The 25,698-nt window shown below is 40.1% G+C and overlaps 3 protein-coding genes across 4 annotated transcripts; 1 reads left to right on the top strand and 2 right to left on the bottom strand.

Moving 5' to 3' along the window:
* Positions 1 to 280: 280 nt before the first annotated feature.
* On the top strand, positions 281 to 5,362 carry cib3 (calcium and integrin binding family member 3). The gene is made up of 6 exons (XM_019263618.2): positions 281 to 827; positions 1,389 to 1,423; positions 1,758 to 1,869; positions 2,378 to 2,525; positions 3,782 to 3,977; positions 4,085 to 5,362. The coding sequence occupies exons 1-6, from the start codon at positions 777 to 779 to the stop codon at positions 4,104 to 4,106; spliced, it is 564 nt and encodes a 187-aa protein (XP_019119163.1). The 5' UTR covers positions 281 to 776; the 3' UTR covers positions 4,107 to 5,362.
* Positions 4,760 to 11,645, bottom strand: LOC104931433 (ras-related protein Rab-8A). The gene is made up of 8 exons (XM_010746435.3): positions 11,444 to 11,645; positions 10,972 to 11,032; positions 8,249 to 8,309; positions 8,082 to 8,159; positions 7,896 to 7,985; positions 7,737 to 7,802; positions 7,604 to 7,654; positions 4,760 to 7,479 (listed from the first exon to the last, which is right to left on the bottom strand). The coding sequence occupies exons 1-8, from the start codon at positions 11,565 to 11,567 to the stop codon at positions 7,390 to 7,392; spliced, it is 621 nt and encodes a 206-aa protein (XP_010744737.1). The 5' UTR covers positions 11,568 to 11,645; the 3' UTR covers positions 4,760 to 7,389.
* Positions 11,646 to 13,682: 2,037 nt separating this feature from the next.
* LOC104931432 (tropomyosin alpha-4 chain) lies at positions 13,683 to 22,873 on the bottom strand. 2 transcript variants are annotated; one of them, XM_027288930.1, is made up of 9 exons: positions 22,491 to 22,873; positions 20,310 to 20,435; positions 16,212 to 16,345; positions 15,342 to 15,459; positions 15,158 to 15,228; positions 15,000 to 15,075; positions 14,834 to 14,896; positions 14,670 to 14,739; positions 13,683 to 14,042 (listed from the first exon to the last, which is right to left on the bottom strand). In XM_027288930.1, exons 1-9 carry the CDS (start codon positions 22,602 to 22,604, stop codon positions 13,960 to 13,962), a joined length of 855 nt encoding a protein of 284 aa, XP_027144731.1. In that variant the 5' UTR covers positions 22,605 to 22,873; the 3' UTR covers positions 13,683 to 13,959. The 2 variants fall into 2 exon arrangements, with proteins under 2 accessions (XP_027144731.1, XP_027144733.1); XM_027288932.1 differs by lacking the exons at positions 20,310 to 20,435; positions 22,491 to 22,873 and adding an exon at positions 17,416 to 17,738.
* Positions 22,874 to 25,698: the final 2,825 nt, after the last annotated feature.

Here is a 25,698-nt window from a genome sequence, read left to right as displayed (position 1 = left end):
ATGCAGAAAAGAAGAAAAATTATAGAATTTAATACATTTTGTAACATAAAAAACAATGGTACTATTCAAAACACAACACTTGGAAACACCTTCGCTTGTTACTTACGGTTCTAAACTCGTAAAATATGAAAGAATATTCAAAAATTCGTAAGTAAAATTAATATAAACCCTTCGAGCAGGCAACAAACAGAGGTGTTCCAAAGAAGGTGAAGGCTGCTGGAGAAGAGTCTTGCAAAAACAGCAGCAAAGCGTACATCAACTAAAAGCTGAATATTAACATAAAGCGCAATATCAGTGAGATGTTGCGATGTGGATATGTAATATCTGACCCTTATGCAACACCTGACCTAAAACTGAAGGTGACAATGCCCTCAATGATTGGATAAATATCCAATTTTCAAGTTATCAGATGAAACAAAACTTGTCTCGCATCAAAAAGTCTATTTTCCCACTACAGAAGCCGGTCTCTAAAGAGTGTAACCTGAGCAGTGACTGAGGCGTTGGCCATAGAGTGGCACTAAAGGGGGTTGATACCACTTGGCATGATGCTGGACGACAGCCCTTATTCATTGTCAAAGGGGTTGCTATTCACAATGGAGAAAACGATGAAATGCTGCCATTATAATGGGGACCAAAGGGCCCGACACCCGATCTCCTCTTTGGCTCTGGCTTCCTTTTGTCCCAGTATTTCATATCTGACATATCCACACACCCTAAAAAAGCACTTGATGTCGGAGCAGCGATGGACCTGAGGCTTGGTGTTTGCGTGCTCAGACATGGGGAATAAACAGACCATCTTTACGGCACGGCAGCTAGATGCCTATCAGGTTGGTGTCAATCCTGTTTCCTTCTGAATGATCCGATTAGCCTCACTCACTCCAGTGCTGCTTCTCTTATCAATACCAGCCACCAGCACATGTGATAAACAAGATAAACACACTTGTCGGACTTCTTTGTACTTTTTAATTCATTGACAATAAGAACTTTCAGAGTCACGAGGCGCACAAAGTCAAAGTTTGTTGATTTAATATTTTGTTTATTACAACCTCACTGCTCAGAAAAATCAATTCATGGACAAATTACAATCAGAACTTTTATTACTGTTCATCAAATGTTTGCAAATGTCACTTTAGCAGTACAGTAGTGCTGTATTTACGTATTATTTTGAGGTACTTTACTGCTAGTTCACTACATTTCAGAGCAGGGGGATGTAAAGTTAATGATTTTAGATTTTAATGTATGACTTATGTTGGAGAATTTCATGGTATACTATTACTGAAGTAAATATCTGAATACTTCTTCCACCGCTGTATAAAATAAGTCATTCAGCACCATGAACAGCTGCTTCCTTTGATACCTGCCGTGATCTGACTGTACTGTATTCGCAGGACTGTACGTATTTCACCAGAAAAGAAATCCTCAGGTGAGTAAATCAGATATGAATATATTTGAGTCGTTGCTGGTGTGACACGGCTGAATTTTTGGGGTTTTGTTCTGCACAATACTACACTGTAACTCTAAACTACAGTGTCAGGAGACCCGTCCTGCTGTGGGGCACACCATCACTGAGATCACATTAAAATCTCGCTGTGCTAAATCTCATTTTTCACTGTTTTTAATGTTGACCACAGTCGAGGCTCCAGCTGAACCCTTTCCCCTCCCTAATTGAACCTTTCCTAACAGTCACACAACAGAAAAACATGGAAGATATCTCGTGATGTAATATTGAAAGTACATTTTTTAAAACTTTTTCCCAGACTGTTTTACCGCTATCGGGATTTGGCACCGCAGCTCGTTCCTCTTGACTACACCAACCACCCAGATGTGAAGTTACCATATGAGCTGATTGGCAGCATGCCAGAGCTGAAGGTAAACCCACTGCTCCACACACACACACACACACACACACACACACACCCTTGTAGACCCGCGCTCTCTCTCTCCCCTGTGTTACCAATCCATAATTAATGGCCAACTAATCGACAGAATTCTTTGAAAGGTTATACGTTACCCGACTCCTTTAAACTTGAAGAATGCTGGTGAGTCCCTCAGGGCACACTTGTTGGAAATGGGTCAATTATATGCCTCTTTACACAATGACAGCGAGGTAAACAGGTGTGTGTGAACACGCCGGTCCCTGACATGTCCTGAGAAAGGGAGAGTAAGGATTATACTTTCCCCTTGTTGTCATTTATTATTCCAAATTGTGACAAGTGTAGAACTTAAATTCTCATTAGGAAAACAAAAAAAATCAGATATGAGATATAAACCACGTGTCCCAGGGTAGCCACCAAATCCAACAATGGCAGTTCATTCTTCTGCATGATGAGTTCTTTAATCAGGCTGTAATCGAAGCAGTTGTGTCCCCTCTGTCCAGGACAACCCGTTCCGTCAGAGGATCGCTGAGGTTTTCTCGGAGGACGGAGAGGGAAACATGACACTGGATGACTTCTTGGACATGTTCTCGGTCTTGAGTGAGATGGCGCCTCGTGACCTCAAGGCGTACTACGCTTTCAAAATTTATGGTAAACAGCATGTACACTGTGTGATGAAGGTGCCAAAATACAGAAGTGATCATAAAGCAGTGAGAATCAGTTCGAAATCATGTTTATGAGTAAATCTGATAGTATTAGGTAAAGCCACAAAGTATCAGGATTATAGATGGATGTTTTTGAGCTGTTAAAGACTAACACGTAACACAACAGACTGTTAAGAACATCTCTGATCTCACTTTTGTGCAGCAACATCATCCAATCATTAAAGTTTAAACTCCGAATTAAAATCTTCCCGCGTGAATTCAATAAGCCGAAACATGTTTTTTTAATTTTAATATCATACGAGCATATGGAAAGGGAGCATGATGAAGGGGTTCTGGAGCCGTGAGCATGACGGATGGTGCATGGGACGTTATGAATTATTAATCAGCCCATTATGGAGGCAAAGAGCTTGTCAAAGCCCGGTTTGACCAGGGTCCCCCCTAATTAACGAACGCTGACAGATGAAGAAGTTACATACACATCGCCATGGTCATGGGTCAAGGAAACTTCTCATTTATTATTCAGACTGACAGAGGAGAAACCCAAGGAAGGTGACATACTGTGTTATGATGAGCAATACCTGAAATGACCTCTCTAACAAAGGACTGGGTGTGTTAACAATTATGTTTAAGACATCGACATATTGGTTTAACATGATACTAACGCTGCAGTTTTTGGCAAAAAGTACAACTTGAATACTCAAAATTATCAAAATAGGTAACCATGCCTTGACCTAATCAGGAATTACTTCGATATATGAAGTATATCTCAAAACCTGGAAACGATATCTGAAATTAGTGAAACATCCGACCTGTAAAAACAGTAAAAAGAACTGATAGCAGTGAAAAATATGTGGTTCTGGCTGCTGCCACCACCGGGTTGGCTGTCCTACCTCTTCCGCTTCCCGGATAATCTAAAAATCAGCCAAGACATGGATCACCTAAGGCCGGCTGACTGTGTGCTCAAACAAGTCGTCTGTCAATCAAAGCAACCGCAAACCTTGATATAATTTAACAGGTGAGTTGTATACAGACTCACCCTCAGTACAGTTTTCATGAGCTGTAGAAAGCAAAACTGTTTTTCGTACCAGGCTGTAAACATGTTTATTTCTGCTGTGAAGTTGTGACATTTGAACATGGGGACTTATGGAGACTGACTCACTTCTGGAGCCAGCCTCAAGTGGCCACTTTAGGTATTACAGTACAGTACATTTTTGCTAATCACTTCTTCCGCTTCCCTGCAAGATTTCAACAACGATGATTTCATCTGTAAGTCGGACCTGGAGAAGACGCTGAACAAACTGACCCGTAACGAGCTGACGGAAGACGAGGTGGGGATGGTGTGCGAGAAGGTGATCGACGAAGCCGACCTGGACAACGACGGACGTCTGTCACTGGAGGACTTCCAGCACATGATTGTTCGAGCTCCAGACTTCCTCAGGTAGGCGAGTAAAAACACCTACATACAATTCATGAGAACACATTTATCTTTTTATGTAGCAATAATTGTTGATCCGGAACGAGAACTATTCTAATTTCTGTTCACAGCACGTTCCACATAAGGATATAAAGAACCGAAGCAGTCATGTGCATTTGAATTGCACATCAAGATGGATTTGTTACTGCACAAATCTGGAAAGTGAAGGAATCCTGACATTTCAACCAAAAAAAAAAAACCCACAAATCATCTTGTGAATGTTTAGATTTTTGCTTTTTGTGATTTATTTTATATTAAAAAAAAAAAAAACATTTAGATCCGCAGAGATCAGACTTTGACATTCAGCATCCTGAGTAAATTTATGACTAACTATGAATTGTCTTGTCTTTCATGGGAGCATTAAGCTTGGATTTGTTTGACCTGCACTGACACACCGAGCCCACATCCGATTTTTCCCGTTTTATTTACTGGAAATGCTGTAATAACAGCGGCCCGTGGTGTGTGACTGCAGATCTGTCGTCAGGTGGTGGAATCAACCAATCCATCAAGACAAGGCTCATTAGTTATGACCATCAACAGTAGATTTGTGTTTTGTATCTAAAGGGGTTCAGTTACACCAGACTATAAAAGAAACACATGCCAGAATATTCCAGTGGGTCACAGCAGGCCGATAAAAGGAGAGCCATTTGTCATGAAAGCAGTCAAGCTCTCAATGCGGGGAGAACGGGGTCAACTGACGGTGTAGTTTCCCCTGACAGGCAGCCAACAAACACAGCGAGGGTGGAGTTTTATAATCTTATTTTATTAAATCAAAAGTACACATACCTACAAATTGTAGATACATTTTCATATGGATTTAGAAAGTACAGTACAATTTAAGTAGATCTCTTTTTTTTTTTTTCAATGTGATATTTACAATGTTTATTTTTCCCCCACTTTTTTTTTTCTTCAAAACGTCTCGTATTATTCTCCCTGTGTACTTCACAATCGATGGAATGAAAATATGGCTGTAAAAACAGATGTACAGTATCATTATGACGTGATAGGACAAAAAAAAAAAAGAAAAAAGGATATGATTTAAAAAAAAAAACAAAATCAAAAAGAGGAAGTATCATTTCAGCTGAAAATGATACAGCTCGAGTCCCACAAGCGTTTCCGTTGCATGACTTAAAGCTACAGCGTCACTCGAATGAGACGACAGCACTAAACCTCCAACGTTTTGGCGCTCAGACTCCTTCCTACTTAAAAAAAATCTGCCACCATGCTACGTTTCACTCGCACCGGTGTAGCAAATGCCGTTTCTACAAACTGAGCATGTCCTTTTCTTTTTTTTTTTGGCTCAGTGAATGACACAGAACAAAAATAGTAATAAAATAAAAAAACAAAAAAAAGCCCGTACATTCAACTGTACAGGCCTCTACAAGTATGTCTGGAAAAATTACATTACACAACATATGCACAGGTCCAAGATTCACAATGCATAGCTCACCTATGACAGAACTGAGTATTCGTGGTTAAGACAAATGGCCGCGGTAGTCATGAGGTCCCAAATGATTTGATATTAAAATAAAAAATAAAAAAAAGATGCAGGCAAGCAAAAGCAGATCCTCCCTCTAAAAAGAAATTGTGCATACAGGAGTTTAATTTTCAGACTAGATGTTAAAGAGGGAAACATGGAGGAACGAATAGACCGAGAATCAACATCTACGTTAAATACATATCTGGATCGCACATGTCTAGTTCACTGTGGCTCATGTTTATTTGTTTTTTTTAAATAAAACACTGGTTAAAACTGGGAGTTTAAAGGTGGTCGCCTGGACCGCACGCTGTGCCTGTGGTGCCACCTAGCTGTCGAGCTGCGGAGCCACAATAAAAAAAACACAAATGAGGAGTTGTACAATACTAACGGGACCTTTTAATGTAATACGCCAAGAAAACGTCACTTTTTAAACTATCGTTTGGCAGGCGGGTAAGCATAGAAACAGAGGCTTGCAAACTGTTTTTCCTTTTTTATAAATACACGCAGCTGTTGAACATCAGGGTGATGTATTTCAGTGAACAATGGATCACCAGCAGTGAAATGTTTATACGATTATAAGTAGGTATTTGTAAAAATTTAGGAATATTGCCCGTAATACTACCAATACTCAATAGATCAAAACGGTTTTGACTCACTTAAGTAGTTGTATTGCAAAACTATCACTTGGCACGGACTACACACAAGAACACGGGTTACTGTGTAAAGTGCAAGGAGAGCTGGAGAAGGGGCTTACAGTGCGAAACTTCAAGAGTGATTCGAAACCGATCGGATAACCGGAGACGTCATTTAGCTTGGCTGTGAATCAGAGCTGCAACCAAACCCTCAAGTCAAAACGGGACGAAACAATTAGAGAACAGATTCATCCCTTCAAGTCAGTTTTCTAGCAGAAATGTCAAACAACACAAAGATTTTCTGCTTTTCCCCTCACACGTCAGTGAACTCAATGTTTCGTCGACTGCTGCTCGGACAACATGATGTCGCCTCGGGCTGCGACAAAAAGAATAACTAACTGCAGCTCTGATCTTATTGCACTGTAGGTCACTAAAGCAGAGAAAAGTCTAAAGCAGACACATATCAGCTCGCAAATGTTCTGCTGATGACCTGACAGCAGAACTTTATCTACAGAGGCAGAGATCTGGATTGTACTTTTTCAGGTTTTGTGTTTCCAAAAATACCTTCCAGGAGCTGAAAGGGGTTAAAAAGAGAAGCGGGGGTTTTTTAGTCACAACAAATGATTGTCAAGGACTGCGCACAAAGGAAAAAACCTTTCAGATCCTTGACTGCCTTGTGGGTGTGATATGATTCTCAACTGCTGAAATGAAAATGAAAGCATGTGCAACTCTGTTTCACCGAGTTCAAGCCGCTCAGTCTGTGGTTGATGCTTTTTTTAAAAAAAGGGAAAGAGCGCTAATAAAAAATAGATCTAAATATCACATTTGCTATTTTGCAATCCCCAAAACCTTGATATTAATTTAACAGGTTCTCATACTCAAGTTGTGCCACCAGCTGTGTGAAATATAAGTGCGTACAACAAAAGAGACTAACATCGGGGAGTAAGAGCCTGTCTTTTGTGTGGTAAAGAACATCTGGACAACGCGCTCGGTTGAGTCCTCGACCCGTCAAGCACTCTGACCTATGAAAAACAAACGAAGTCTCCTTAAAAATGGAAGAGATGCACCACTGGAAGCTTTCAGAAGAGGAAGCAAGGAGGGGGAAGGAAGTCCTCCACTTACTGGGAATATAATGGTTTGTGTGGACTGGGGAGGACGGGTCATGGATGGGTAAGAAAGGAGGAAAAGGGGAAGGAAGTGCTGAGAGCAAGCACAGTCCATTTATGTCCAGCCAGCTGGCAGCCAGTGACGAAGGCCTCCGTCCTCAGAGTAGGCTACAGCGGAAGAAGCTGGTCTTTTTCTGAGGCTCGGAGATCTTGACTCCATGACTGCTCCCCTGCGGTGTGTTGCCCTCCTACAAAAAGGCGGCAGATAAACAGGTCACTGCTCCGTTATGTTGAAATGTCGTACGGTTCAGCAACTACAGTAAAAACTACAGGCACCACCCTGCTATCGGTTGTGAAACCATTTCTTCTTACCAATTTTGTGTCCATTTTTGATTTGATGTCTCTGGCGAGTGTCAGAAATGCCTGTGAACCCAGAAAGAAAACACACGTTATGATACTGATGACGCACGATTGAAGTGTAATTCGAGGTAGAATGGAGACGTACGTTTTCCACATTGATGTTGGCCTTTGCACTGGTCTCCATAAACTTGATCCCATACTCTAACGCGAGCTGAAAGAAAATGTTGACACGTTTTTCTTCATGCTGTAACAGCGTAAACACGTCATTTATCATAAAATATGTAAGCCTGTGACAACTCCTCACGTTCTCCCCCCGGTCTTTGGACACCTGCCGCTTGTCGTTGATGTCGCACTTGTTGCCGAGGACCATCTTCTCCACATCGGCTGATGCATGCTGGATCAAGAGAAGCGACATTTAATTCAACACAATCCGCTACAGGGCGCCATAGCAAAGCACGTAAAGGAAGGTCTAACACGGGGCAGTGAATACCTCCTCTATGTTCCTTATCCAGTTCTTGATATTTTCAAAAGACTTCTCGTTGGTGATGTCGTAGACGAGCATGATGCCCTGTAAAGAACAGTGAATTAAACAGTGTTAACAGAAGAAGTGGACGTGTGTGTTACATTTGTCTGTCATGACGTAAGGAGACAACCCACCATCGCCCCTCTGTAGTAGGCTGTTGTGATTGTTCGGAAGCGCTCCTGGCCGGCTGTGTCCCTGAAAAAACACAACAGGATTGAGACATTATGAAGTGTTAGTATGTCATTAAATGTAAGCGACACTGTGGGCTCGTTCAGCAGCAGACTGCTGGTTACTGAGGTTTCCTACGACACCTGCAACACCTGATCATGTTGTAGTTTCTGTTTCGGTTTAAATTACCACCACTACTCACCATGGCTGTATTTATATTTCCATTCCAATTACTTAGCATGTGCAATATTATTCATATCATGGCCACTTTACCTTTAGTACTCGTTTTGCACGTCTGTACACTTGTCTGTCTGTACACTGTGTTTTTATTTTACTTCTATAGTGTGTAATATTAGACACCTTTCCTGCCGCTGTAATAAAGTAAGTAAGTAAATCTCCCCGTTGTGGGATAAATAAAGTATAATCTAATCTAAATAAATATGAAATGCATTTTAAAAAAGGTCAATATTTTGATAAATAAAGGAAAGTTTCCATACATTTCTCACTGCAGTTATGTATGTATGTATTAACGAGATGAATACAATGAACGACTGCAGCACTGCAGCAGGGAGGGATGAAGGTTTGATATATTAAGGGCAGGCGATAGATTTAAAACTTTTATAAGCTACAACAACTGGGATTTAGTCGCTGGAGGCAGAAACTAGTTTTAAAGTGGAACCTACCTGTGTGCGATACATACTTTATCAGCCAAATATCAATGTTTCTGTTTAAATTACCACCACTACTCACCACAGCTGTATTTATATTTCCATTCCAATTAGTTACCATGTGCGATATTATTCATATCATGGCCACTTTACCTTTAGTACTCGTTTAGCACGTCTGTACACTTTGTCTGTTGTCTGTCTGTTTGTTTTTTGTTATTGAATAGGCTGAAGGACACTTCTCTCTGTCCATTGTGTTTTTATTAGACACATTTCCTGCTGCTGTTACAAGTAAATCTCCCCGCTGTGGGATAAATAAAGTATAATCTGATCTAAATAAATATGAAATGCATTTAAAAAGGTCAATATTTTCATAAATGGAGGAAAGTTTCTGTTATAAAAATTTGGATTATACCGGGGTGCAGATGTTTTAACTCATATAGATAGTGTGTGTGTGTGTCCTGTCTTTTGTATGTCTCGCATACCTCCCTTAGTTGGCCTGTGTTTACTGAGGCTGGCAGGGACAGACAATTATAAATTAGTAGTACAGGGACAGGAGAGACAGGCTAGGGGAGTACCATGTGGATATAAAACATAATGCTCATTATTGAACACTAAAATCAACTAAAGAAATGTTTTGATATGATCTGTAACAGTGTCCGAGACAGCCCATTTTTTAAACAATGTATAAGAACCAACTGTTAGAGCTCCTCAAGGAGCCTTTTCTCTGTAAACCCTTTTTGTGTGTTGCACTGTTAAACGCTCCTTCTTGTACAAGAATAATAAATTTAACTTTGATACTTTGAATCCGGTCCTCTTTATTATTTAAGGGTTTTCTTCTTTAAAAATTATCATAACAGTTTCCATAAATTTCTCAGTGCAGTTAAGGATGGACAGGTATGTGTTAACGAGATGGGGAGGACTTTTTACAACAAACTACTGCAGCAGGGAGGTATATATATAGAAAGATTTAAACTTTTATAAGCTACAACAACTGGGATTTAGTCGCTGGAGGCAGAAACTAGTTTTAAAGTGTAACCTACCTGTGTGCAATACATACTTTACCAGCCAAATATCAATGTTTCTGTTTAAATTACCACTCCTACTCACCATACCTGTATTTATATTTCCATTCCAATTACTTACCATGTGCAATATTATTCATAACATGGCCACTTTACCTTTAGTACTCGTTTTGCACATCTGTACACTTTGTCTGTTTGTCTGTTTTGTCTGTTCATGGTGTTTTTATTAGATTTCCTGCTAAGAAAAACACATTTCTGATCCTATCAGACATAGTCTGGACTTTTAAAATGCTTGTAAACATCTTAACGGTACTGTAACTGTAAACTAACTGTAATCTGCAGGGCTGGAAGTAACTACAGGACTGTTTGGAGGCCCCTCTGCAAGATGCTGTAAAATGTAACAGTTTGTTATATTAGACACATTTCCTGCTGCTGTTACAAGTAAATGTCCCCGTTGTGGGATAAATAAAGTATAATCTGATCTAAATAAATATGAAATGCATTTTAAAAAAGGTCAATATTCTGATAAATGGAGGAAAGCTTCCATAAAATTTCTCACTGCAGTTAAGGATGGACATAAACTACTGCAGCACTGCAGCAGGGAGGTATGAAGGTTTGGTATATATGGATTTAAAACTTTTATAAAAAGGTACAACCTTTTCCATCTGATTCAATTGCATTGTCCTATTTTAACCTGTTTGTAATGTTGTATTCTTGTAATTTGGTTTGTTTTTATGCTTCTTTTTTTATTTGCTGTCTATTTTTATTTATTGTACGGTGTCCTTGGGTGACAGAAAGGCGCCTATGAAATAAAATGTATTATTATTATTATTATTTTATTATTATTATAACAACTGGGATTAATCGCTGGAGCAGAAACTACTTTGTGCCTTTATCCAATATCAATAAAACACTGCCATCGTGTGACTTGGTCTGGTTTAAAAAAAAAACAGGGGGTTATTTATATATTATTAATAATAATACTACATATACACTCACCATATCTGTAACTTTATCTTCTTTCCGTCCAGCTCTATCGTCCTGATCTTGAAGTCGATGCCTGCACGGATCAGAAATAACAGGTGAACCTGTCAAACACCTGACACCGGCTGTGACACAACAAACGACACGTGTGCAGACAGAATAATGTCTAAAATAATATTTAAATGTTTTAATAATCGTTAAATTAATCAGACACAGCGGGCTTTCCGGTTGTCTTGCCAGGATGTAGCCGGGACCCGGTGGCTGTAACACCGGGCGTGATTTCATAACAAAAACAGACACGTGTCTAATCAAACACGCGGGTAACAATGTGTCCTGTTTACATTTTAACATATAAATATTAATAACATCTAAAAGAATAACGCTGCTTATGAACGACAAAGACAAACTAGTCCCCGCCCAGCAAATAGCCGGAGCCCCGCACACACACACACCTCTCTGCAAACACACACACAGTTTAAAAACGCACCGATAGTTGAGATAAACGTGGAGTTGAAGGCGTCCTCTGAAAACCTGAACAGCACGCAGGTCTTCCCGACGCCGGAGTCTCCGATTAACAGTAATTTAAACAAATAGTCGTACGTCTTCGCCATACTTGATATTATTGCGGAAATCCCGCCCGGCGAAGCGCAGCAGTGACGTGACGGTGTGGAAATGACGCCGCCCCCTGCTGGCCCGGAATCCAGCTGCAACGTTAGTGCAGCGAGCAAGGGGGCGTTTGGTTTACTCATGCAGCAAGAAAATCACATTTCTCATCCTGTTTTCTTTGTTATTTAACAGCAGTCTGCATCCTTATAGTCCTTATATACTGCCCTCTTCTGGACTTTACTTATTTCCTTTTTAATTATTTTAATTAACCCAGTTAAAACAAGATATCCCATTATGATTTTCCGCCTAGGATCTACATACACCTGCACCACCTGATTGTTGTAGTCTCCTGCTCGTGTTCATTGCAATTTTTGTTGCTATTCTATTTTCATTTTTATTTCCATTTATACCTTGCAGTTCTTTTTTATATTATGGACACTTATTTTTGTAATTATTATTTATATTATGGTCACTTTCTTTGCAAAATTACATACACTATGGTCACTTCTACACTACAATACTCTTATATATTATGCCACTCAGTACTTTTCTGTTTTTGAAGGTTGATTGTTTTCTTTTGTGGTTATTGTGTAGTTATAGATACTTCTGTCTGTTTGTTGTGTTTTTGTTTTTTGTTTTGGCCTCTTCTACTTTTGTTTCTCTATCTTGCTGCTGTCACAAGTGAATTTCCCCATGGTGAGATAAATAAAGTATCTATCTATCTATCTATCTATCTATCTATCTATCTATCTATCTATCTATCTATCTATCTATCTATCTATCTATCTATCTATCTATCTTTTATATCAATGACAACCAACCATCACATGCTCCACTGTCTCTCTCCCCCCACAGCTACAGCGACCAGTTGGATGTTTACCTAATGTACTGAGTGTGTTATTCACTTTCCTGTGCCCTATTCTTAATCTGCTACCTCCACAACACGCCACCTCTCCAACTTCACCTTGTAGTTTATATAAATGTCTCCACTTTTCCTGGTTCTTCCAATTTTCTTTCCATTGATTATTTCCTTCCATATTAAACTTTTCCCTTCTGCTTTTGATCATTCTACTTTCATTTCCACCTCCTCTTTCTTTACTGCCTCCTTATATTAGACACATTTCCTGCTACTGTTACAAGTAAATCTCCCTGTTGTGGGATAAATAAAGTATAATCTGATCTAAATAAATATGAAATGCATTTTTAAAGGTCAATATTTTGATAAATGGAGGAAAGTTTCCATAAAATTTCTCACTGCAGTTAAGGATGGACAGGTATGTATTAACAAGATGGGAAGGACTTTTTTACACAATAAACTTCTACAGCACTGCAGCACGGAGGTATGGAGGTTTGGTAAATATAGATCTAAAACTTTTATAAGCTACAACAACAACTGGGATTTTCTCGCTGGAGACAGAAACTAGTTTTAAAGTTCAACCACACCACACGTCCTTCCTCCTCCTGCAGACGAAGTTGCTCAGTTGTCATGGAGATGGTTTAATTATTTAGTTTTATTTGTTACTCCTCGATTCTCTTTTGTGTTGATGAATGTTGCCATCAGATTTATTACTCACAAATAACCTGAACTGATGGTGAACTCGTTCAGTTGCGTCTCCTGGCCAAAGTAAAAATGTTTTTAAGCCGTCACGACCTAGAGAAAGCCATCCATGCTTTAATAAGCTCAAGGTTAGACTATTGTAATGCACTTTATGTTGGCGTCTCCCAGTCATCCCTCAGTTGACTTCAAGTTGTGCAAAACGCTGCTGCCCGTCTTTTAACCGACACCAGCAAACGTGCGCACATCACTCCTTCACTGGCTTCCTGTCTTTTATAGAATTGATTTTAAACTTTTAACATTTGTTTTTAAAGCTCTTAACAGCCTTGTCCCTTCGTATTTATCTGAGCTTTTAACTGTCCGCAATCCTGCTAGAGCTCTGAGGTAGAAACTGTAGGTTTGTGTTTAAGGAATTCAGTCTTAGCATTGCACACAGAATGCACTGTGCGTGTTGGCACACATAAATTGAAGGGTGGACTCATTCTGCCGTCACAGTTTATGGCAATGTGTTGAAACTGCCTCAAGCGCACACACAAACACAGTCAACATAACACAAAACCTCACGTCATCGTAATCGTCGTCAGTTTTATTTGTGCTCAAGAGTTTGGTCTCTAACACATTTTTTCAAGCACCGAAACTGAATATCATATGGACCCAAAACCATTTTTTAAAAAAAGGAAAAAGAAACAAAAAGAACCATAAATATATAAAAGGGGGTAACATTTGTTTTAACAACTAGGAAGAAGAGTGAAATTACAGAAAATGGATGGCATGTAGAAAATATCGCTTACAAAACAAATGTTTGTTTGTTCATATTGTTTGATCTTGTTCTTCTTGGCATTTTACAAGCTATTGAGCTCCTGCAGGGTTTGGTCCAGGACTTTGTGTATTCCTAGGTTTTCCTCTTTAGCAGACGATAGGTTCTCTGTAATAAAAAAGTAGCAGCAGATATAAAGAAATGGCAGTGAAGAGCTGAATTGATCACAAAATTGCAATAAGATAATAAATATGGGTTATTTTAGAGTAGACAAAGAAAGAAACACCTTTGTACAACACACACCAACTAAAATTTGTCCTTTTCACAGTTGCCAATACATATAGAAAGTGCAGAGTGGTTAAAACTGAAATGACAGAAGACAAGGTAAAAGAGAAAAATAGCTTTATTGAGATTGTTTGATGCAAAAGGAGCGAGGAGCGGTGAGAGCAAAAAGAGAGAAGAGAGGAGGAAAAAGTGCTTCCAAACAGGTGAAACTAAGAGAAAAGTGAAAACGCCATGAGCTAAATTCAACGTTTACAAGGTGTTCATATCATTGAGGGCATGATCCAGCTCCTCGCTGATAGCCTTGTACTTCAGCTTCTGAGTGTACAGTTCGTCTGCAGGTCAGAGCGGGGCAGAGAGAGAGAGAGAGACAGCAGGTGGAGGTGGCGGAAAATGCAGAAAACCATGGAGAGAAATCAGAAGGGAAAAAAAGAGAAATCAGAGATTAAGAATAAAGATTGGAGGAAAGTAAAGAAAGTGCAGATGACTGTAGGATTTAAAAAGGAAGCGTACCTTCTAAGTCATCTATGGACTTTTCCAGTTTGGCCACTGTCCTTTCTGCAAATTCTGCACGGGTTTCCGCCTTTAAAAAAAAAAGAGACAATAAAACATATTAAATCAGAAATACACCACAAAATATACTACAATAATAAGAGCGTGTGCAAACATGAACATACCTCCTTAAGTCTGTCATTCAGGACTTTAATCTCCTCCTCATATTTGTCCTCTTTCTCAGAGTACTATGGAGACAGAAGAAGAAAAAACAAATATCCCGATGTTATTGCTGATACTCATTTTACATGACAGCCGTCTCTTTAAAAAAAGTTTTTTTCTGAAGCTCACCTTATCAGACTGAGCCTCTAGTGACTTGAGGTTGTTAGTGACGTTCTTCAGCTCTTCTTCCAGGTCACCACACTTACTGTACGAACAGAGAAATGCATTAAAGTTTTCGGTTCGGGCGCACACAAACGACTTGTTTTAAAAATGTTTTTCCTGCTTACAGCTCTGCAATCTCTGCCCTCTCTTCTGCTCTCTCCAGCTCACCCTCCAGGATGACCAGTTTACGGGCAACCTGACATTAAAAATAAAAATAAAACCACGGCTGAGCAACAGAATGAACAGAAATATTAAATCAGTCATGCAGAAACTTAAAAGTCAGCTGAAACACGATCTTGGTGCCCGCACCTCCTCGTATTTGCGGTCCGCCTCCTCAGCGATGTGCTTAGCTTCTTTGAGCTGCATCTCTTGGATCTCCATCTTCTCCTCATCTTTCATGGCTCTGTTCTCAATCACCTTCATGCCTCTGTAGTTAAGACAGACAAGTCAGTTACATTTTATATGTTAATTATATCATGCCTGGGTATGGACCATATGAATATTCTGCGGTTGTTTCAGTTTCGTTATGCAAATCGATAGGGCTGTTTTTGTAGGTTTTTGCTGCCGCGCTCTACACGAACGCTACAAATGAGCTCATGATATTGTTGAATGGGGACTTTGTTGAAACTAAACTGAATTTAGAATTTCTCCTGGGAAAATATTATGTACTTGTTTTGTATCTATACTTAGCTTTAATTTAATTTGGACTCACAGTTTATCGTCCTTCTTTTCTTTGCTCTAATTGGATCTTTTTCATATCTTCTCGTGGTCTGTTTCTTGTGCAGCTCATGCCTCATTTCACACGATAAACACCTCATTTCCTTTCATATTTTATTTTATCTTACCTCCCATTTCCAGAACTGACATCTCTGCCACCTTGTCTGCTAAAAACATGCCTGGCCTTTTTATTCTATGAGGCTCCAGATTACTGTTCAAAACATGGGCAGTCTTACCCGGATGTTGGACCCTCTGAATTGGTTATTTTTTCTGTTTCAAGGTGCTTAACATCTACATAACAACAGCAATAACTCCAATTAGTGGAACCTGTCTTAAAGACAAGGGTTGTGTTGTACATAGACCATATCATCTCAAAGCCGTAATATGATCATTTGCCAGACTTGTAGCTGTCAACAATTTGCAGTAAACACATTGTGACTGAGGTCCGAGGTGGATTCTCACCTTTCGCTCTCATCTGCAGCCTTCTCGGCCTCCTCCAGCTTCTGCAGGGCTGTGGCCAGTCTCTCCTGAGCGCGGTCCAACTCCTCCTCCACCAGCTGGATCCTGCGGTTCAAAGACGCCACATCGCCCTCGGCCTACAGCAACACAGAGAGGAAGAGAGAGAGAGGGGGTCACAGGTCAGGGGTCAGTCAGGAAACACACTGCTGCAATGGTAGGAAGGATACAGGATGTGATATCAAATGACTCTTTCTACCACAGGTAATGACTTTATTTATACTCATTTCATCTGGTCTGAACATTATGAGCCACATGCCTATTTATTACTCTCTGGGCAACGCATTTCACTCTCAGCGACCATGATGAGCTGTGGACTTTGAACGCTTTTGAAAAGTGCTGATGTCGAACATCACAGTGAGAGATTTAACCCTGACGTATCTGAAGTGATACTAGTTCTTTTTTAAATACATAAACATAAACACATATGTTTGGAGGACAGTAGATTATTTCTCAACAGGCCTGTTTCCTGTCAGACTGATATCACAGATAACCAGTGTTCTCTCTTCTTCCTGTGTGGAGGCTGAAGAAGAGGAGGAGGAAGAGGAGGAAGGGTTACAGCTCCTAATTTGAGATATGTGCCAAATGTTATTCAGTCAAGCTTAAAAAAAAAGAAAAAAAAGGGCGAGCACAGACAAAGACTACTGGACTCTTGACAAAACAGGAAGAAACCATTTTTTTTCCAAAGTGGACTTTGACAGAAATTGAGGCTGGGGAAAAAAAAAAACATTTTTTTTTAAAACAAAAAAAACTCCCACCTCTTTATGTTTTAAACAATCCTGCTGACAGTTAACGCAATAATGAGGGCGCCTGTTGTTTCTCAGAGGATATAGGGCGTGTTAGATAACGCAGCCGAACAAAAAGTCTGCCAGGGAGTGTTTGTGTGTCTGCTGCAATGATGCAACAAAAAAAAAAAAAGCCTCCAAATCCAACATATATACACACACACATAAACACACACTGCAAGATTAAAACAGCACATTTACAAATATGATGCGCAAAAGGAAGTTTTTAATTCTCACAGGAGCGATATGAGATCATGATCATCGTCGACCTGCAGACAGTTTGCGCGTTAAATCTCCACAATCCTCACTAAAAAAGGATTAAAAGATAATGAAAACAAGTTGTGAAAAATGTGCAGTTGTCTCACTTTTTCGCGCAGTCCACGCTCAGTGTCCAACTCCCTTTGTATTGCCTGTTCACGCTCCTCTGCCTCATCAACTTGTAGCTGAAGGGTTTGGATTTTCTTCTTTACCATCTCCATGATTTCTCTCAAAAAGCAAACACGGATCTAAGTCTAAAAAAAAAAATTAACCGGTTGTATCCTTTGTGAGGAGAGGAGGTAACAAAGAAAAAAATTATTTGCGTCAAAAAGTTTCAGACTGCCGAGGAAAAACTTTTTTCTCGGGCAGGAAGTAGGACGTGCGGGTGTTGGGATGTGGGGGAGAGAGAGAGAGAGAGAGAAAAAAAAGGGCTGGGAGTTTTCAGGAAATTTATGGCGAGATCATCCAATCCTGTGAGGAAGACTGGGCTCGGATGACATCACAGGATCTAGGAGGGGAAGGCTCTTTTTCCTCCTCCTCAAAAAAAAATGAGGTGTGTGAAGTCAATGTGTGTGTGTGTGTGTGTGTGTGTGTGTGTGTGTGTGTGTGTGTGTGTGTGTGTGTGTGTGTGTGAGAGAGAGAGAGAGAGTCTGGAATTTCTATTGTGGACTTATATGGCAAATAAGGTGCTGCTTAGGCTGCATGTTTCTGCTGTGATTAGAGGGTCTGATTCAGATAAATGAATCATGTCTGATGTGAATCACAGTGGATTGGATTTGTGTGTGTGTGTGTGTGTGTGTGGGAGAGATAATAAGATCATTAAAAGTATAAATGTGTGTGTGAGGGAAGGAGATAAAGCAGAGTTGTAAAGCGAAGAGAAATCAAAGGTCCAAACTTCTACATGTTGTATGAGGAGGAGGAGGGAGGAGGGTCAGTGGTGTGGGGTGTGGCGGTAATAATCCTCTTCAGCACACAGGGCCTGAGGAATGTAAATTGATTTGGTTGCAGACATGACCTGCAGCCATCGGGTGGCGACACATTCCTGCAGCGCCCCCTTTCATTCAGCCTCCACCCTCAGTCACTTTCCTTCAAAGAGTTTTTTTTTTAATATGCTCTGTCTGTCCCTGTGTCACGTTTATTTTTATGTATAAACGTCCCTCATGAGCACAGTTAAAAGAAGAAAGTAGCGGCGGACAAAAGAAAAATGATATGTCAGATCACCAGAGACACAAATCACTTCAGTCAATCTGACCTTTAACCTCTGCAGAGGCCTTATCTCACCTGCTTTCACTGGTGGTTTTAGCACTGCGGGGGCAACTTTCATTACAGCTTGATTATTTTTCAGGTGTACTCATTCTGTCTGCTGCTTCTTATGTATTTATGGAAAGTTTTTAACACTACAGCACTTTTAATTTGTATTTTAATTTAATTGTATTTATTTGTTTTGTACCTGTTATGTATTGTTTTTATGGCTTTGTTGTAAAGCACCGTCTGGCTATTGTAAAGGGCTATACAAATAAACTTGATTTGATTTATAAATTAACATGCAGCTGTTTTAATTATACTAGGCTGTTTTTTTTTTAATCATATGAAGTAATAACCTGAATATCTTTAAGTTTTGGACTATTGCTCAGACGCTTTCATTATTTTCTGACATTTTATAGACCGAACAATGAATCAAGATAATAATTAGTCATAAAAAACATCAGCAGATTGATGAACAAGGAAAATAATTGGTTAATATTGTAACAAGTAGTTACCCAAACACCAAAGATCTTGTTTACTGTCAGTGATTTGGTTCATTTTGTAAAAAGGGAAAAGAGTTAATAATCTTAATAATGATATGTGTGCACAGTTGAACATCATCATGTTGCTCCTGGCTAATGCAGCATCGCCCCAAAAAACTTAAGACCTAGACGGTGAAATAAGAGACTCATCATGCGTCACTGGAAGAACCACATTAGTAAAGTATTTGTGGTATCGTATCAATAATATTGGTCATGACTGCCCCCAAAAAAAAAAAAAAAACTAAGTCCAGTCTTTCTGTCTCCACTTCTATTTATTTTTTCTCGCTGAACCCTTCAGATAGATTTAATCGGAGCTCCTCTTTCTTTCTCTTTTAAAGGTTAACAGTCATTCTTTGTTGTCACAGATAAGGTACTGTAAGGCCAGATAGAGCACAGTGCAATATCTTTGCCCCCCCAAAAGAAAAGCATTGATTTCATTAGACACTGCAGTACGGGGTTCTCTGTTTGCTTAAGCTGCATTCCTGGGATTCCTGGTCGGCTACAGGCTGGCCAAGTTTTGTCTGTGCTTGAGAAATAGCTCCGTTACAGACCTCAATAAGACACCAATAACTCAGTGATTCTCAACACTGTCTGGGTTAGAGAAGGTACGAGTTACTCATTTCAGGACTGATTTCAGGGCTGTTAGTTCTACATTTTAAAGGTCGAAGGTAATTTCGAAAGTAGAAGTTACAAGTCCTTTATCCACAAAAGGGGGATTTTCAAATTCGTTCTCATGGGAAATCTTTGGCACGGCGGTCAACTCGACTTGCCTTTTGTTACTTCCTCCGTCTTTTTTTGAAATCATAGAGAGACCAAGAGACCTTTGAGGTTGTGACCTTTTATGATTAAAACTAAATAAATTACTTTTAAAATGTTTTTAAAATTAGTATCATTTTTGAATGTCTCTGTTTTAATCACTCTGCTGCTATGTGTCATCACTCCGGAAACAACCCAATGCCCAAGTAAACCTTCAAGGCGAGTCCAGGCATGGCTTTTTTTGGGGTGGAGTGTAAGCACCAGAAACAACTCAGAGCTTCTGCTGAATGTCTCTACCGCTGTTCCTTCTTCAGTCATGGAGTGATATTTTGTTCGGTCCATTTCAAAGAGTGGTTATCGATACCTTACATGCTTGAAACCTCGAAGTCTTGGTGTTTTTTTTTTTCACTGTAATGTGGATAATGTGTTTCAGATGGGCGTCTTTGTGGCTAACTCACATCTGCGGCCTTCTTCTCAGACAGTTCCAGTTTCTCCTGAGCGTCCTTCAGGGCCTCCGAGTACTTGTCAAGCTCATCCTCTGTTCCCTTCAGCTTCTTCTGCAGAGCCAGCAGCTCATCCTCCAACTGAAAGAAATACGAAAGAGAGTCAGAGAGGATACAGCAACACCAAACTACGTTTAAGGATGGATTTTTTATAAATATTCTTGATGTATTCGACAAGCGAAGAGTAGTTTGGATGGTAGATGAAATGGTCATTTTGAAATTAAAGCCACTTAATTAGATTTGATCTTATCCCAGAAGTACGTAGGTGTAGGGTCATCACTCCTACCAGGTAACTTATGTCTCAAAACAAAACTAGTTGTCTATTTGTGAAGAATGTACAGACATCTTGGACACATTCAAACACACAATGGTGCTACATGAAACATCAGTTTTCAATTAACTAAAAGGACTGATGAGAGATTTCCCTTAAAACCCACAAATATCAACCTCATGGTGGCACTATAGGGGAAACATTGTGGGGACCACCGATTAGGATTCATTCTCTGGGAATCATAAAATGTCTGAATATGGTAATAATTGTTTAAATAGTGCAATAACCGGTAGCATGACTAAAATTTCAGTTCCCATTACTGTTGATAATCAGCAGAACTTGCTGTCAGGACTATTTTCCCAGTAGAAAGTACAATGTAGCCTGTGGATCATCAAGAGTAATAAAGACACATGACTACTGAATTTTTTACATTCTTAGAGTTCATGTGAGTGAACCGACCCTCTCGTTGCTGCCGGAGCTTGTTGTCCGTTGATGTATGTTGATATCAAGTATTACTTTTGTGTATTTTCCCTTCATATGCTGCACGATTGATGTTGGTCAAGTCGTGCCAAGAATAGCAAAGGAAGCATCCCTCGGCGCTGCTCGTATCACTGCCATCAAAACAAACTAAAGCGCCCCGTGTAACCTTCTAGGATTTCATGCTGACTGCTCCTTGATGTGGAAGACATGCCGGGGGTCCATATGTGCGGTGCCAATGACAACTGTCACTCCCCGGAGCTCTCTGAGGATGTGATTAGTGCTTTAGCCAGCAGAGAGAGGATTCTTTCCTCTTGCTTTTCCGAAGCTCCTGGTCTTCAACTCCCTGCTCTCTGAGCATTCCTCTCGTACCACCACGATGACGGGACCACCTCCCACTGTGCAATAATTGCATCTATTTAGAAACCTCAAATATCTTATTACATCTCCAGATTTCCACTTTGCTTGTATCAAGTGGTACAAACACGCTATCATTATGTTATGCCCTTGAAATATCTGGCCGTCTACAGCTCTCGCTCTCAAGCACCAAATATGGATGTGCAGATCTTTGGAATTTGTGAGGTTTTACTTTGAAATGGTGCAGGCTTTAAAAAAATTCAGATAAGGATGCTGGATAATGCAGAGTCAGAGAAACAGCTGCGATAGATTGGTTGGATTGTTTTAAGTCATGCAGCACCACTTCTGTGGTGGATGATATGTCCAGCAGTCGTCGCTCTGTCATTCTGTTTGTACGTCCCTCTGGACATCCTCCATCCAAGACAAGACCCAGGGGCTCGGTATCAGCTGCTCTCTGTAATTCAACATTTGGTGCTTTGGGACATACGTGACATTTTATGTTGAGCCCCTCCTCAGTCTGTACAAGTGCTTTTGGTATTTATTTATTTGTTTCCGATCAAATTATCGGCGTAATTAAATCACAGATTACACATCAGGCTGTTCTCACAAGAGAATGTACTTCAATTAAATTTGATCAAATCAATGGATATAGTTTTTTGGTATATATATACGAATGAAAACTTTGTTACTAGACGACACGACACCCTTGATACTTATTAATGTTATTAAGAATACTTTTTGACATTGATGTATTGTGATGTGGGAAAAAAATCACAATCACACAAAGTAGTCCTATTAATTACAGAATAATAATTACAATAATAAATAATTATAGTTTAGATTCATTCATTTGGACCTGGACTTCATTTGAACAGTTATTATATTGTTGCAGTAGCTCTCCTTTTGCAGTTATTAACGTATAATTGTATATACAAAGCATTTAGTACCTTTAATTTATGTTTTTCTGTGCTTCATTTTGCATATAGTACATGCTCTTAATGTATAAAGCAAAGTTCCCAGCCTCGTCTCACCAGCTTGCATTTATCCTCGGCCGCCTTCTGGTCGCACTCAGCCTGCTCTGCCCTGTCGATGGCGTTCTCCTTGTCCAGCTTCAGCATCTGCATCTTCTTCTTGATGGCCTCCATGGTGACAGTTGGTTCTCAGTTTCTCGCAGGCTTCAGGAAGAAGAAAAAAAAAGTTTTTTAAAAAAAGTTTCTTTTTGTGTGAAAAGCAGATGTTCAGAGGGAGACGGCACACAAGAGCCCTCGTAAGGTTGACTGAGAGAGCAACCGGCAGATGCAGAGAAGAGGAGAGAGACAGAAGGAGCACAGAGCGAGTGAGCAGAGGAGAGGAGAGGAGAGGAGAGGAGGATGCAGACTGAGAATCGGTCGAGCTCTAAGTGATTTAAACTTGACTGGAGGTTTGCAGACAGCCCCAGTCTCTAGTGACAGCCCTTTCCCACCGTTTACCCCTTCCGCCACTCCCCGCCTTGGCTACTCTAGAACTCACTGTGCCCCCTCCCTAATCTAAACTTCACCTCTTGAAAGCTCCTTGGAGGAACAAAGTGGTGTAGATATGTTGGCAACATCCAGCCTATCTCCTTATTTGGATCATGGCCTTTTTTGTTTTGGAACAGGAGAAGAAAAAGCAGATAAGAAGAAGAAGCAAAATGATCCGTAACTGAGGCATCAAAAGGACATTGTTCACTATACTGAACCTTCATATACCCCTCCTTTGGGCTGCATATCTATATTCCTGTGTTCTTACTTAGGAATGTTCAAATTGATGTTAATACCAGAGTTGGTTAGAGAAGGACATAGTTTTCATTCTACCGCTAAATGAAAAAAGGCTGTATGGAAAATGATCCAGCCAAAGAAAATTTGGGGAAAGAGCTGTCTGCATGTGATCTACACCAGGCAGTCGGAGCTTTACAGTCGAGCGGCACAGACATAAACCATCGGTCTACTGCAATTAACATCCTCTTAATTACTATTGGTCTGACAAACCTTTATTTAGATCCGTTTTCTGTAATTTGCAAGACTCCCAATATAAAAAAGCATTGTTGACTGGGGTATACAACTCGAGATGGTTTCCAGGAATATGAATTTATGCACCTAGGAGATATTTGAAGGAGAAATCCAGAGTAAAGTTGCAGAGTAAAGTTTACATCAGGGATGAAATGCTGAGAAAAGCAAATGTAAAATAGAAGAGATATTCATCTTTTTATTTACGATTAATTATAATGTGTGTATTTCTGTGTGTGTGCGTTGATGACATCAACACTCATGAACTTGTCAAGTTGAGCTTTCGACTCTTCTGTGCCAGCTGCCCCCGGCTAAAAATAAAGATTACAAGGAAAGTAAAAGAACAGTAAGGCGCACAGAGGCCATTTAGGTAACATCTGAAGATAAACTTCTCTTGTTTTTCATGTTGCATTGCCACTATCGCAGCGTGTACTCTCCGATTCGACAGACATTTTGCACTTTGACACAAAGGAAGTGGAACGAAACCAAAACCTGAGAGTCTGTGGTTTTCTGCAGATACTTTGAGTTTCGAGCAGCAGAAAAAGGCCACGTCGATGCAGATTTTTCAAAATTATTTCCTTTTGTATATTTCTCCAGTCATTACATGTCAGGCTGACTGAGAGCGCTCGGTGTGAGGTCAAGGCTGCTTCTGCCTCGTATCACATCCCGAGGTATGTAAATAACTGCATCATACAGTGTGAGCACACACAGTGTGAACACACGCAGTATGTAACTTACAGGCTTCTTAGAAGTCAGATCACCCTGAGGAAACCTCATACACAGATCCACAAATGCTCGCCCTTCTCTTTCAGACGTAGAGACTAAAACAACTGTGAGTGGACTAATAAGAATTCTTTTCAGCAGGGGAGGGAAACTGCAAGCCCTTTTTTGGCGTACGTTTATGAAAGTGGTGGCAGTTTGATAGCTTTAAAATCCTGGGCTTACATCATGCCCTGCAATGATAAAGAGCGGTGACTGTGTGCCTTATTCGGTCTGTCAGGATGCTGGCTGTACACACTGTTATCATATTCGACTGCACAGATACAAATATTTATTTTGGAAGTGTTTTTTATTTGAATAAAATTCAGGTTTGAGTTGTTTCGGGTTGTGTAGAGAGCAGAAAGGACGTTTGGAGCAGAACCAGGAGAGGAGAAAGAGAGAAGGAGCTGAGGGCAGAGAGAAATAGAGAGAGTGAATCAGATGCGGAGTGAGAGAAATCAGAACCCTCCCACAGGAAACCGAGCTAAACTCCTCTTCTCCTTGTATGGTAAAAACTCCCCCAAAAGCCACAGGATCGCCTTGGGAGTAGAGTCAAAGACCTGCTAAGTATAAATCACAAAGCCATGGGAATGGTGGAACAGATTACAGTGTGTATGAACACTACCATGAGGAATACAAACCAGTACAGTTTTAGTGACCTTAAGTGCTCGATGTCAAGTAAGCGATATGTTCAACCTTTAATGTTGCCACTGTACGATGCATTTCACACAGAAAACGTGTGTGTTCATTCTAAGGCGATAATAACAAGCATCTAATGCTCCAAAAGCTTTCTGTGGCAACACCTGCACGTCTGACTAATCCAGTATGTAACACCTATGTGATGCACTGACTCACAGGCACATTAAGCAACAAAAGTGAGCATATGTCAGCCCCGTTCCTTCTGTACAAACATGTCCATTAACGACGCAACCGCATCCAGTGATCCCTTAAAAAGTACAGTGCCACACACACAAACACTGTGTAGCGCTGAGGTAAGTGGCAGTCTGTTATATTTGGCTCTGTAACTCAGTCCAGTTGTATCTATGACAATCTGACAATGTCTAGACTCCATCTTACCAGCCAAGGGATCAGAGATCTGTCACCTCGATGAGACGCAGTTGTCTTTGCACAAGTCCCGGTGGTGAAAGGACTTTCACGCCAAAAAGTGGGGGGATGAAAAAACACAGGGATGGTCAGTTTTCACTCGTAAAACACATTTCTTTAAGTCCCAGATTCAATGACTTTTATATTTAATTTGATTAAATGTCAATGCAGATTTCTTTTACGCTGCGTTTTTCCAAAATCATTCATGATCTCTTTGTTGTCCTTCACGTGCCGGTCTGTGTTCACAAGACACAGAGGTGAAAGGTACCATCTGTTTGGGTTTATGTACTTGAGTGAATTATTTTAATGCTAAGCCTGTACTACCTCAATAATTACTCAAGTATCTCTGTGT

This window comes from Larimichthys crocea, chromosome II, assembly GCF_000972845.2.
Source record: "Larimichthys crocea isolate SSNF chromosome II, L_crocea_2.0, whole genome shotgun sequence".
NCBI classification, from domain to species: domain Eukaryota; kingdom Metazoa; phylum Chordata; class Actinopteri; family Sciaenidae; genus Larimichthys; species Larimichthys crocea.
This window is presented reverse-complemented; position numbering and strand designations above follow the sequence as displayed.

Bases quoted from the DNA above. Each gene is read 5' to 3' on its own strand.
- cib3 (XM_019263618.2), top strand. From the start codon at position 777: ATGGGGAATAAACAGACCATCTTTACGGCACGGCAGCTAGATGCCTAT. The intron at 828-1,388 runs GTTGGTGTCAAT...CTGTATTCGCAG, and splicing joins GGCAGCTAGATGCCTATCAG to GACTGTACGTATTTCACCAG. The intron at 2,526-3,781 runs GTAAACAGCATG...CTTCCCTGCAAG, and splicing joins CTACGCTTTCAAAATTTATG to ATTTCAACAACGATGATTTC.
- LOC104931433 (XM_010746435.3), bottom strand. From the start codon at position 11,567: ATGGCGAAGACGTACGACTATTTGTTTAAATTACTGTTAATCGGAGAC. The intron at 8,310-10,971 runs GTGAGTGTATAT...GTGTTTTTTCAG, and splicing joins AAGATAAAGTTACAGATATG to GGACACAGCCGGCCAGGAGC. The intron at 7,655-7,736 runs GTACGTCTCCAT...CTGGGTTCACAG, and splicing joins CCAACATCAATGTGGAAAAC to GCATTTCTGACACTCGCCAG.
- LOC104931432 (XM_027288930.1), bottom strand. From the start codon at position 22,604: ATGGAGGCCATCAAGAAGAAGATGCAGATGCTGAAGCTGGACAAGGAG. The intron at 15,076-15,157 runs GTAAGCAGGAAA...CTGTTCGTACAG, and splicing joins AGGGCAGAGATTGCAGAGCT to TAAGTGTGGTGACCTGGAAG. The intron at 14,043-14,669 runs GTACGCTTCCTT...TTTTTATTACAG, and splicing joins GTCCATAGATGACTTAGAAG to AGAACCTATCGTCTGCTAAA.